We start from the raw sequence: 13,352 nt of genomic DNA, 5'->3' as shown, positions 1-13,352 counted from the left end.
ACTGTCTTCATTGGTGGTATTATGGTTTGCATTTTGTTTTCATTACCTTTTTTGGATTCCAGAGAGTAAACACCATATTTTAAAAGGCTCTGTGTCCAGGTACCACTAAGTCTTACCATCTTCTCCCACCTCCCTCTCTATTTTGGGGGGAGGGGACGGGGAAGGAGAAGACTGTCCACAAGATTTCCACCCAGCTAGGGAGGCCATTTTTATAATGGTCTGAGCAGGAAGCAGTCAAACTTGTCTGATTCAGCTGGAAAGAAACTGTATTAGAACTTCAGTAACAGATTGGCTTGACACTAATGATTAGGCATTTGCAAATCATTAATTTTTGCAATTAAATGATGGAATATACAGATAACAGAGAAACTGAAGTTTTTTATCACTCTTTCTTCAAGTGAGATCAACCATAACCAAAAGCAATTAGAGTTATAATAGCATTTGAGGTTCGTGCTCATCCACGGGGCAGACAGCAGCTAGACTGAGTGATAAAACTTCCGTCACTCGGGGAGAAGCTGGAGTGATGCCCCCGGACTGAAGATCCTCAGCTCGGCTGCAGTGCGCTTGCCTCTTGAGGATTTTGTGACATGTCCCTTTTATCCTGTGTCACACTGGGGAAAATATTTTGAGATGTCCTTTTATTGGGACATATAAAAGAGATTTCTCCTGAAATGGCTCCGAGGACATGAGAGTTTTTATGGCATTTAACCTCATAATGTTGCTTAATGGGAGGCAGAGGTGGAAATTACTGTATCTGTTTTATTGCTCAGCAGTATCGGACTCCGGGTGCTAAATGCCTTGCCTGTAGTCACCTAGGCCCACCATGCTGTGCTGATCAGTGACAAAAATCCCCCCAGATTTGACATTTGCTATCAACCACCACGTTTGTAATGCTTTTACATATGAGAAGTTAACACTAGTCAAAGCCCTTTTGAGTCTTTGCCCTTAGACATGCTTATTGAAATGTTTCTGAACGGAACGATAGTATGTCTGGAATCGGCCGCAGTCGATTTTGGGATCAGGCAAGGGAGTTGCAGGAAGGGTAGACATGTGACAGGAGTCTTCCCGAGTTCGTTTCGGTTGCTTGGTGTTGGTTATATGAGAGACTATACTCTTCTCCTCACTTTGGGTTGTTCTGGAAAATTTCCATGCTTCCAAGTGAAGGATACACTCAGATGGTGAATTGTCAAATTTTCACATCTTTGTGTGTGTGTGTGTGTGTGTGTGTGTGTGCGTGTGCAAAGAAACCTCGAAAAACACAGAACTGAGTCAAAGTGCTTGCCCACACCGGGTAAATAGTGTGGTTTTGGGTCCCGACTCCGCCATGGAGCCCGTGTCCTGGGACTTGGGCAGGCATTGCCCTCCCAGGGCGCACCCCAGTCCCGGATTGTGCATGGTCACTCCCGCAGCCTGGATCATTCCATTCGCTGTGCTCACCACCAGTCAGAGTTCAGACGGTGATGGGGAGTGCTGAGTGGAAACTGGAGTTGCCACCCCATCTTTACCGTGCTCCGATTATGTCCCTCTTTCCTTAATAGGCTGAAGATGAAGAAGGCTATAGAAAACTGATCGATCAAAAGAAAGATAGGCGTTTAGCGTACCTTCTGCAGCAGACCGATGAGTATGTGGCCAACCTGACCAACCTGGTGTGGGAGCACAAGCAAGCCCAAGCGGCCAAGGAGAAGAAGAAGAGGAGAAGGAGGAAGAAGGTGAGCGCTCTCACGGTGTGAGGGAGGGAACCAGGCGCACCGGACGGGATGCTGGAGGTGAGCGTGCAACAGCAGGGGGGACGGGGGGGGGGGGAGACTGAAACGGTTCAGGCCGTATTTTCCTTGTTCCGTAGCGTGTTTCAAAATGAAGCATACAGGGTCAATAGAAAAAGGAAAAAAAACGTGGGCACACATAAGTGTTTGCTTGAGGTGAATGCTGGTGCGGTAGGGCCATGAAAATGGAGCAGAAAAGGCAGGGTGCCGTTGGAAGGAACCCAAGGAAGGTGTGAGGGATGGCTTTGGGTTGCTTTCAGAGGCCCCTTGAGCCTGTTTGTTCAGACGGGCAGCCATGCCCAAATGGTGCGTTCCATTCGGCTGCCCCGCTGTGGCGCTGAGGGGAGTGGGCAGGCCAGGGTTTTCGGTCACTACCAAGGATAGTAAATGGTTTTATGTAAAGTAGAACCTAATCAGCATGGAAAGGGAAGGGGAAGATTTAGAATCTCTGCTCTGCGGCTGTTATATCTCGATGCAGGTGTAAGCAGCCCGTGTAGGCCAGTGAATGTAGATCCTCTTTGAAGCTTGAGTGGTCTGGAGGTTTACTTCTTGGTTCGTATCTTGTTTTATGGCGGATCCTGACTGGCCTCGACACACATGTCCACAGGAAAGAGAAAGTCTTCGTCGAGGTCGTGAGGAGTGAGGCTGGGTGGCTTTTCATCATGTATTCTCTGCACTGAATCACGGAACAAAGTGTTTTTCAAAAAAATAATTAATTTCATGGCTCCTGAATCCTCATACCTGCTTCGTAATTAAGGGGGAGGAATAAATGATGGAGAAGGCGCTTCCTTGCGCCCTACTCCTTTGGTATAAGATAGCTTCCTGCATTGTGAAGATGAACAAGGGATGACTCAGGGCTTGGATTTAGACATTTCGTCGTCGCCAGGGAGAAAGACCTCATTTTCTTGTCAAGGTAGCGTTACAGACTTTGCAGAATTCCAGCTCCCAATTTCTGACTTAAGAGGACATGTTCAGAGTCAGGGAAGAGCACACAGGCAAACAGATAGGATTCTGTAACATTCCATAGGGGGACCATATGAAATGACCGTTTTCATTTTTCCAAATGCAGAGGTTGTATTTTGCAGAGGTTACCACAGAAAGGTCACTGTCAGTGTTTTCAGTACTAAAGTTCAAATTCTACATTTTGCTTGTGATTAAAAGCTAATGGCCCAGATTTGTGCTTCTGGCTTATAATTAATAGATTCCTGGCATGATATGAGATTGTTATATCATTGTCAGCAAAGAAAGATATATCATTGAGTGATAGTGATTATGCCTGTATTTTTGTGTTAATCTGTACAAAGCAGGAACCTGTCATAATATTTTTCTTGGTGCTGCCAACCCCACGTGATCTACAGGTTGGCTCTCTACTTCCCAACCCTTGCCTTCAGGTTTGCTGATAGCAGGTATTTTTTCTCTTTTATCCATTTGTCCAGCAAATACTAACTGGATGCTTACTGTGAACCAGGCAAAGTGCTCAATGCTGGGGGAGAAAGAAGATGTTGAGGAAAAGCACACTTGCCCTCTCTCTCAGTTCCATCAGAGAGTGAGAGACAGAGAGACATTGATCAAATACACACCCAAATAGATAATCATAAACCATGATGAGCACTGTGAAGGAAGACTGGGAGCCAGACTGGGGAGGGGGCCTGGATTCCTGGCAAATGAAAGGTCCGTACCAAAGCCAGTCCCACTCCCGTCGCTGGTTAAGAATCTCTGGGTGACTCCCGCTGGTTATCTGCGCGTGATTGAATGTGCAGAATCATTATTTTATCGTCGGCTCTCTGCCTCTTCCCTGGCATGCTCTCAGGATGCCTAGCATTGGAGCTCACCCTGCCTTCATCAGGACTGAGGGGCCCGGCTGGATTTCCTCCTAGAGCCATCTTGCTAGGACGAATGGGAAAAGGAAGGAAACAAAAGAAACGCGGCCCCTCCCCAGTCCTTCCTGAAAACTGTCCCCTTCCTGGGGCTTTGAGACTTGGTTCAAAACGAGTTACCCAATTCCAGATGCACCTTTATTCAAGTGCAAAGAAAATGGATGCTTTCAAAAGCTGATTATTTGACAGTCTGGATTATCTGTAGTTCTTCCCTCCATTAGAGTGAATGATTGAGGGTGGCTTGTTCCAGCTTCTCTGTTGGGGAGGAAGGCTGTGTCCAGAAGCTTAAAAATTCTGTGCCGACCCTTTCAGCTCTTCCCACAGAACCGAGTATGATGCTGTGCCTTTCTGGAGGTTGTTTTTTGCAATTAAGCAAGGCCTCAATAAGCCTTTGTTTTTCATGAGCCAGTGGACCAACAGCATTGTACTATGGCAACCGGTACGGGGTGAGCTAGGGTACAGGTGCCTCTGTCTACACTGTTATAGGGGAATGTGGTTGAACTTGTGATTTCATTGGAAAAGGATTATTAATTTTTTTTTAATATTGCCCCAGTGTAACAGAGAAGGCCTCTTTTCTGGGGAAGTGTGTTGTGTTTCCTTGTTGTTGGTAACCAGGAGAGTGGGTCTCCTTGAACCTGCCATGAGCGTATTTGCACCTCTCTTCTCACCATTAGAGCCGCTACTATGAAGTATACATTTATACATCATTCTGGAACTTCTCGCTCTCAGCCCTGTCTTCCATTAATGCCCTTGAAGTGAAAGAAAAGGAAGTGAACTATATGTATCTACCTAGGTGTTAGAGGAGGAATACTTTGCAAAGTATTGAAATATCTAATTAAGTGAAACCAGCCTTTGCAGTGTGACGGGATTAATATACTCTGATGTGCACTCAGCATGACCTTGAGGTCTCTGTCCTCTCCCATGATTGGTCTCTTAACATCTGCAGGATAAAAAAGGACACGGGGCTACATGAAGCCACCAGGGTGTGTACAAATAGGAATGAGTATGCTAACGTAGAAAATTGGGCCCACGGCCCAAGAGCTCATGTCAGTCCGCAAACTTTTAAGTTCCTAACTGCGGAAGAAAACATACCCTCCTAATTTGCTTTTATTCCCTTATAGAATGTTTCCTTAAAAGATCTGTTGCCTAATGCTTCTGATCTGTGAGGAGGTGATAGGATTACATGAAAGTGTATCTAAAGCATTTAGAAGGTATCCTGGCACATAGTAAGTACCCAGTGAATAGTAGTTATTTTATTAAACATTTCTGTGGTATAAAGGTAGGATAGCAATTGTTGAAATGTAGTTATAAGAGTTTTTTTTTTTTTAAGAAAATCTTCTTTTTTCCCCATGTTGTATATTCTCTATGATGTTGGGAGAATAAATGTTTTGCTACCATTCCCCCCCACCCCCCCCGCCCAAGTTAGGATCTGTTAGGTACCGAATAGTATGTCTTTTTGGACAGTGGCAGGTTCTTTGACCATTGAGGCATGCAATTGGAAATGAGGATTTATACTTTTTGGTGGACTCTGCTTACCCCTCCCTTGCTAGCTCCTGCAAAGAGAATTTGCTAATTGTGGGGCCTCTCATTTGCAGCGGTTCCTGGTGGTAATCAGGTGGTCCTTGCAGAACTCTAGGGTATCTTTCTTTAAGCTCTGGTTATGCGTCCAGGCCAGCCGCCACCCACCCCCCACCACCTCCCATGTCCAGCCTAGTTCAGGAAGTCCAGTCCCTTCATGGGTTCCATCTCCTGAGCTGTTGACTTCAGGAGGAAAGTAAATATTTAATTCCCTCTTCCAGATCTTTGAATGCAGCGTATACCAACAGAACTGCACCCTTGTTGTGAATGTGTGACATTTCTTGGAAACTCATGACACTAACAGGAACCAGCAGAGAATCCATGGGGGACCGCTATGCCAAGTATTTTTTTCATTGTGGTGTTTGCTCTTCCTTCTGAAAGTTCTTTTATTCTCTTTCTCAGCAAACACTGTTATAAGCATATCTCAGGACTGCGATGTTTTGGAAGGGGGAAATCTTTCTGGCACAGCATTCTACACTGGTCAACATAGCAATAGGAAGTGTGTTTTTATCCTTTTTAGACATCGACAAATCAGAAAAACCTCCTGGTATAATTTTTGGTGAAAAGAGCATGAGATACAAAGTAGTAACATGATTGAGACATTTCTTTTCAATTCAAGGTACTCTCCAGTTCTTCTCAATTCTTTTCTTTCTCCTTTTTTCCCCCAAGATGAAGATTCCCCCCTGCAAGGAGAATTTCACAGGTGAAAGAAAGGTTCTTTTTTTTTTCTTCAAAGATTTATTTCTTTATTTTTTTAGAGAGAAAGAGAACATGAGCGGGGTGGGGGGCAGAGAGAGAGAGAGGGAGAGAGAATTCCAAGCCGACCACGTGCTGAGCTCAGAGCCCGACGTCGCGCTTGGTCTCCGGACTCTGAGATCATGACCTGAGCCGAAACCAAGAGTCAGATGCTTAACTGACTGAGCCACCCAGGTGCCCCCAGAAAGAAAGGCTCTAAGGTAATTCTGGGCAATTTGAGTATAGGGACTGTGATAACGGTAGGTGAATACAATGCCACAGTGATCAGATTCATTAGATTCATTTGATTAGTCCAGTATCAAAATGGGTGAAAACAGAAGTTTGGATCCAAGTCCTGCTTAACTGGATTGACCGGTTACTTGAGTCAAAAATGTTGGAATTGGCTTTTCTGCAGGGTGTGACCAAAGTAATGTGTAATTGCCTGTTAATTTGATATTCTTGGGTCTTTTTTATGGCCTGATCACCTATCACAATGCTCAGAGGTCCACCTAAATGACAGTAAAAATAACCCAGGTGGTTTCTGGAAGCTTAGGTTTCCACTGAAACAGAATGAGCCTTTAAGATGCCGGCACTTTTGAACGTTGCTTCAGCAGATTATAAGAACACCTGCTGGGGGATAAAATGTACTCACTCTATAATATAAATTGTAAAATTGTAAAATATTCGGTACAAAACTGTTTCTTCACAGATTGGGGCCGTCTGTGGCCCCCGTTACGGCAGTCTGAGTGAAGCGCCCCGCTGGAGTTCGCATTCCTGGGTTCGGCTTACAGGGGATTTTCCCGTCTTCGGGTTCCTTTACCTCCTCACCCCCGTTGATTATTTTCTATATCTTCTGCCAGGAAGACAGGTAGCAGTGCACACAGCTTGGTGAACCTCCCCAGATGGAATTTCTAAATTGCCATTGGCCTTGCAAGTTGGGAAGCCACCTTGTTTTTAGTTATGAGTGATGTGTTCCATATCCCCTCCCATCACTAGGAGAATTACCCTTCCCCCTCCCTCCGGCAGCATAATCAGTTCCCAACTCTTTGTAGGTAGGAAGAACCCAGGACAGAGTTCCTTTAGTCCTGATTAGTGGGTGAATGACAGCGAATTGTTTTGTTTTGTTTTGTTTTTAATCAGTGGAAAAAATTAAGCTCAGGCATCCACTGGTCACGTACGATGTGTTTGTGATCGCATGATGGAGATAACCCCATGTGAAGGTTCCCCAGTTGGTGGGAGACATGGTAGCACCAATCGCAATTTGTTTGGAGTTAATCTTGAACCAAGAAAAGGGAAGCATTTTTTTGTTTTGTTTTGTTTTGTTTTGTTTTCTGGGGAGAGGGTTGGGCAGCGAGGTTAAAGCACCCCACCCGTATGATGTGAGAATTCTCACCCAACTGAAAGAATCCAAGGCATGATGGGAGAACGTGTTGTCTCTTGTCATAGAGAAGGCTGCCACCTGGATTCCACCTCATGTAACAACGGCAGGATTGGGTGTTAAGTTCAGGGGTGCAAGAGACCTCTCATGGAGCGCCCGCCCGTTCAGTGAGGAATTGTGTGTGTGTTCTTAACTGTTTTATGGCTTGCAAATAGACTGGCCTCTAATTACAGTAAGGATGACTCACTGAGTGTGTGCTAAGTGGAAAGCATTGTTCCGGATGCTTTCCTTCCTCCCTTCATTCACCAAATATTTACCTAGTACCTTTCATGCGCTAGGACTCCTGGTAGGTGTGAGAACACACAAATGACAAAAACAGAAGTCCCTGACGTCAGGCAGTGCTATAGCCAGTCTTGCAAGGTTGTCCTTGATCATTGACTCTTTTACATTGTGGAGATGGACGCTAGCCGTATATATTTCATGGAGCCTGGGATCGTGCGTCCTGAAACAGTGGTCCCGTTCTGCCTCCGCCCTTCAAGGGAGGGACTGTTACTGTCCCTTTTTTTACAGAAGAGGGAACCAAGACACGGAGATTTGCTCAAAATCTCACAGCTAAGATCTCTCATACTGAGCGGCAGAGCTAGGATTCAGACACTGGTGGTCTAGTCCCAGCACCAAGTTTCTTAAGTCTCATGTTACATTGCCTCTCGAATTTGATGCCGAATGGAATGTTTAAAATGAGTTTAGAGGATTTTAAGTAAAGGAAGAGCCTGATGGTGGGGCAGTTTTTAGATACCACTCTAGCGAGTCAATAGCATATTCATAGAAGACTACCCTTTAGAATGGTTTTGAATCTATTATTTATGGTCCTGCAAGCTCTTTAATGTACTATTCATTGAGACGGCGATCCAGTTCCACTAGCTAGATATTGGAAATTGGCTTATCCATTGTCTCATTTGATTTTCTTTGTTGGCCAAATTTGTAGCTTATTTCTGATTTGTATGGAAAGAATGGTGGGATTAATTGACTTTCTCCCATTAATTAAAACAGTCGCCTGAGTATAGTGCCTGAGAATTCCAAAAATGGAACTGTTAGGGGCAGGTCGAAGGGGTGGGTTTTTTTCCGAGCTTTTCTGCCATTGTTCTCTGTATTCATAGCCTAGACACAGGGCCTAGCTCTTTTCGATGCTGATCATTACTTTTGAGCCTGTAAACGTTTCACTTGCGGGTGGCATAGATAGAAAATTAAATTCTTGGGAAATCCTAACCAAAGGGAGTGTTTTATTTCCTACTCTTTGGTAGAAATGCTACATTTTTTCATGCCTTGTGCTTTGGCATACGTACATACGTACATACACGTATTTCTTGTAAGAAAATTTTGAAAAGAACTTCAAAAATTTCAAACATTTATGGGAACTGCTTTTCTTCAGCATAGACAAAAGTTTGGATTTTGAACGGTTTTTATAAAAGCTGTTTTGTCAAGAGGCAATTGAGTCATTTTCATGGAAAGCAAAAATGTATTATATAATCAATGCCTTAAGTAAACAAAGTAGAGTTAATATCGATTCTGTATCATTATATATATTTTTAATTAACTAAAGAGCCCACGGGAGGAAAGCTCATTTTCTTAAATGTCTTAAAAAAGGAAATGACTAAAGTTGTGTTTTGTTTTGTTTTTTTCCTTCATGCAGAAGTAGTGTAGCTTTTCAGCAATAACTTTAAAATAAGGATTCTGTAAAGGTGATGGTAAAGATTTCACTTGTCAGAAAGGTTGTCATAAATGTAAGAAAATTGAGGCTCTCTTGTGTTTATTGCAGATGAGCCTCTCTCGGGCATGTACAAAACGTGACATAATCTTAGCTTTTCATTTAGGCTGCCTTTGAGGCACATAGAGGTTAATGGACTAAGATACTGAAATATTTAAGAAATGGCTGATGACAGAATTTTTCATGAGATCACAGTATCTGCATCAAATTTCCTCATATTACCCCCCGCAGAAATACTGTATAGTATGAAAAGGTAGAATGGAAAACATCCAGAGAATTCACAGAATGTTGTAGGATTCTGTAGTTTCATGACTCAAGAGCAGTTCCAAGTTTACCTGTGATGGACATTTTTAGAAAACTTGCTAAGGGGAGTAAGTTGAGCTGGTTATGTCAGGATTTGTCTTCCTGGTGCCAGACACAAGAAGGACATCTCACACGTGCTGACCTCAGCCATGCTGCTCCCGTGTCTCCAGCTCTTTGGGTCCTGGAAGACGTCATCCACAAATCTTCGGCATGGGCCAGCCTTGAATCACACCTGGCTTCCAGGAACTTCCTCCAAGTTGCCAGTAAAACAACAACAACAACAAAAAACCACACACTTTTTCTCAGACAGTGCAGAGAAATAGAAATAGAAGGCCTCAGTACTTAAACTCTGTTAGATGACAGTGGTGAGTAGTGATGAAGTGCTGTTTGGGGCCACTGAGTTGCCACAACGTCCTTCCTATAGCATCTTCTTGACTGACGTGTAAACATCTGACCTTGCTTTGCAGAAGGCTGAAGAGATTGCCGAGGGAGGAGAGTCTGCCCTGGGACCAGATGGAGAGGTGAGGAGTTTTGTGCCCATTCCTGCCATGTTCTGCTCAGTGAGTCCCTGCCATGCCCTATAGCACCATTTTCTGTGAATACCAACTTTATTTTTACTCAGCTATTCGTTTCTAAGTAAAAATAGTAAAACATTAGCACAGTAGAAAATTAGATGAGTAGAAAAAGGGGATATACTGGAAAGTAATCGCCTTCCATCTCAGACTGCCAGTCAACTGATATTAAGTTTGTGTACCATTCCGGGGTCTGCTGTGCACATATATGTTTATGAGTACATAGAATGTGTAAAAATCTCAAGTGATTCTATAATTGCATTTTCCCCGTAAATGATACAGAAGCATAAGGTATGACCCAGTTTCCTTAGTGTATTACTAATTTGAAATTATAAAACTCTGTCAACACAAACAATTTACATACTTGGGGAGCTTCTCTTTTTTGACATTTTTGTATAGGCTTACGAGAGAGCTTCTCTGTGTAGATTCATCAGTACGTTCCTAAATGTGATTTCCAAGGATTTTGAAATTCTCCTGAATCATGAGAATACAATTACCTACTTAATGGATTTTTTTTTTTCTCCAAAAACTCAAAAGTTCTCTGCCAAGGATTCACATGAGGACTCACAGCCACAGAGCGGAATGGGAAGGAGTTTGTTTCAAACTGCCTTCTCCTCTCTCAGATTCTGATAAACCTGCTTGGGCGGTGGGGGGGGGGGGGACCCTTCTAGAATCTGTGCATGCGAGGCGTACTGTGAGTGTGAACAGCCTGGATCCAGAGACAAAAGGTTGAAACCACTATTCCATGCAGAAACTTCTTGAACAATCCGTGGTGCTTCACCACTGTAATCTCTCACAAAGAACAAAGCATCGGGATGCGTGTCTGATGTGTCAGGCACTCTCAGAGGGCCGTTCTGGGGGAAGAATAGTATATATTGGAGCACCTAGAAACAACTCTAATTTGTAAAAGCCCCCAGCCTTACGTAAGCACGCCTCACATAGGTCTGTAATTAACAAGCACACAGGGAGAGATTTAACGTGTTACTGTGACAGTGCCCTTACCTCTTATTTCCCAATATAGGATATTGGGAAAATTAGCCACTGATCTGGGGCTTGTGACATACGCTTTTTTTTTTTTTAATCTTAACACATGTGCATTCTGTTTGCTGAAGTTGGTGAAGTGGACATCTTGCTCAGTTTGTTTTGAAATAATGTTCTTTTACTCTGCCGGGCTCATTCAGGGTCTTTGCCAAAGTTCTCATTCCAGCTACAGCAATTCCCGATTTTCTCCAAGGCATGACATAAGCAATAAAACAGGCTGTGTTATAATAGTTCAAGATAATGGAATATGGCTTTTCCAAGGGAGGTGATAGCGACTGGTAGGTTTCCTTCTTTACCGTGTGGGTGTGTAGATGACCTTTCTGCCCAAGCCGGGAAGAAATGTCATGCGTGCACAGTAATGGTGCCCACATCCGTTGCTTTAGTCACATCAAAGGAAAAAGAAGGGACAGCCTAAAGTAGGCCTTTTCTTTATTTAAAGGTTTCTTTGGTAGATAATTGCTAATATATTGGTTGTTTTCTGTTTTGTTTTGTTTTTTGGGTTTTTTTTTTTTTTTATTCTGAGAGTGTTTTGTTGAAGGAGAAGGGAGAAACAACTTTTTTTTTTTCTTGGTCATTTCCTATAAGATATGGAAGATAAGCTACAGTAGCCTGTGTTTCCTGTCATTTTTATTTAACTCCAATTAAGAGCAATTGAGAAAAAGTTCTTTGGAATTAATGAATTGTGTAAACATTGAATTTTACTACTTTTAAGGAGATGGATAACTTGGCCTGCTGCTCACAAATCAAGCATTTCCAGCCAGCGTCTTGCCTGGGGGGGGGGGGTCTGTCCTGCAGGTGTCATCACCCCATAATCAGTAGCATTCATTTGCATAGGATTACTCCATTTTTTTTTTTTAGGCCTTTTAAAACAATTTGTTCTCTGAAGTAGGTTACACATGGCCTCTGTGATTTCATTTTTAATTTTCTGAGCAAGCCATTCTTCATGAGGAGTCCGATAATGAGCTTCAGCTCAGTCTTGGTCCATTCGCCCGGTTTCAGATGAGCAGAGCTTCTGGCTTTATCTCACTCCCAGGTACCAGTGGCCGAGCTAGATAGCAGGACGTTTGGTTCTGCAGAAGCTCAAACAGGCCCCTCGCGAGGTGACACAAATCACAGTACCTCTTTCTTTTCACATTCTCTCAGAAAGCACGACTTTGCAATAGCTGTTATGGGGGGGTATTATTTGGGGGTTGAGGGTTCTTAGTTGCAAATGACAAAATGACAAGTCTTCCACATTTAAGTAGGAAGGGAATATATTCATAGGATATTGGGTAATTCATTGGATCCCCAGGAAGCCTGGAGAGCCTGACTTGAGGCTACAGGCCGTGTTCCACTGGACAGCTGGTCAGTGAGGCCGTGGCTGACATGGAGCATCAGCAGGGGCTCGGCATGGCCCGTCCCTGTGCTCTGTCCTCCCTCCAGCATGCCTGTTGCTCCCAGCCTCCCCGAGCCTTGGGCTCTTCATTCTAACCCTTGGTGAGTATATCCAGTTGATGGAGCTGAGGTCTTGTGCTGGCACCCTCACTGCAAGGGAGGCCGGTGCTTTTGGTTTCTTTAGTAGGAGGTGACCTCCCACTTCCTGCCAGCACTCATAGGTGGCGAACTTTCCAATCACAGAAAAAGGTTTCAGATGCTGGACAGCCAAAAGCCTGAGAAGCGTCCAGCACAGACTTGGGAGGCAGTCTTAACACCCAGCGGTGATGTGTATTTGTTTCTCCTTTCTAGCCCATAGATGAAAGCAGTCAAATGAGTGACCTGCCCGTCAAAGTGACTCACACAGAAACTGGCAAGGTCCTCTTTGGACCAGAAGCACCCAAAGCAAGTCAGCTGGACGCCTGGTTGGAAATGAATCCCGGGTATGGCATTAAAGCAGAAATTCTGGCTGTCCAGTGGCTTCTTAGATTTCTGTGGTCCCGGTAAAATCTCGGAACTCCAACAACATGACCTGTGCTGAAATGGTTAAAGTCATTACCTGCATTTGTCATTTGTACATAGAACATGCTAAGTAGTTATGCTTGTATATGTTGTCTTGTAATTTAAAAAAAAATTAAGGCCCCCTCTCCTTCCCACTCCTTTTCCTGCAGTTACGAAGTTGCCCCCCGATCTGACAGTGAAGAGAGCGATTCTGATTATGAGGAGGAGGTATGTCGGCATCTCTGTTTGTGGGGTGTATGTGGGAAGCACCTGTGTCTATCACTGCATCCTCCAGTGCTGGCCTTGGGGTGACATCTGGAGCTGAGGATGCACCAGAGCGACAATGATGGTGTCCAGCAGTACAGTGACCTCGCCGGGGCTCCTGGCCAGTGGCGGGACTTGGAGAATTCTGAATCTGTGTGAAAC

General features: G+C 44.0%; 1 protein-coding gene across 4 annotated transcripts in view; it reads left to right on the top strand.

Annotated features, from left to right (window-relative positions):
- The window catches only part of SMARCA2 (SWI/SNF related BAF chromatin remodeling complex subunit ATPase 2), a 169,616-nt gene that overhangs the window by 43,400 nt on the left and 112,864 nt on the right, over positions 1–13,352 (top strand). For all 4 annotated transcript variants that reach the window (XM_028117307.2, XM_028117303.2, XM_028117304.2 and 1 more), the window contains exons 9-12: positions 1,539–1,709; positions 9,867–9,920; positions 12,738–12,868; positions 13,097–13,154. In XM_028117307.2, coding sequence (XP_027973108.1) covers positions 1,539–1,709; positions 9,867–9,920; positions 12,738–12,868; positions 13,097–13,154 — 414 coding nt within the window. The remainder of the gene's footprint in view (positions 1–1,538; positions 1,710–9,866; positions 9,921–12,737; positions 12,869–13,096; positions 13,155–13,352) is intronic.

The sequence above is a fragment of the Eumetopias jubatus genome, unplaced genomic scaffold (assembly GCF_037043125.1).
Source record: "Eumetopias jubatus isolate StellerSeaLion01/CBP00866 unplaced genomic scaffold, mEumJub1_p1.0 scaffold_15, whole genome shotgun sequence".
NCBI lineage: Eukaryota > Metazoa > Chordata > Mammalia > Carnivora > Otariidae > Eumetopias > Eumetopias jubatus.
This window is presented reverse-complemented; position numbering and strand designations above follow the sequence as displayed.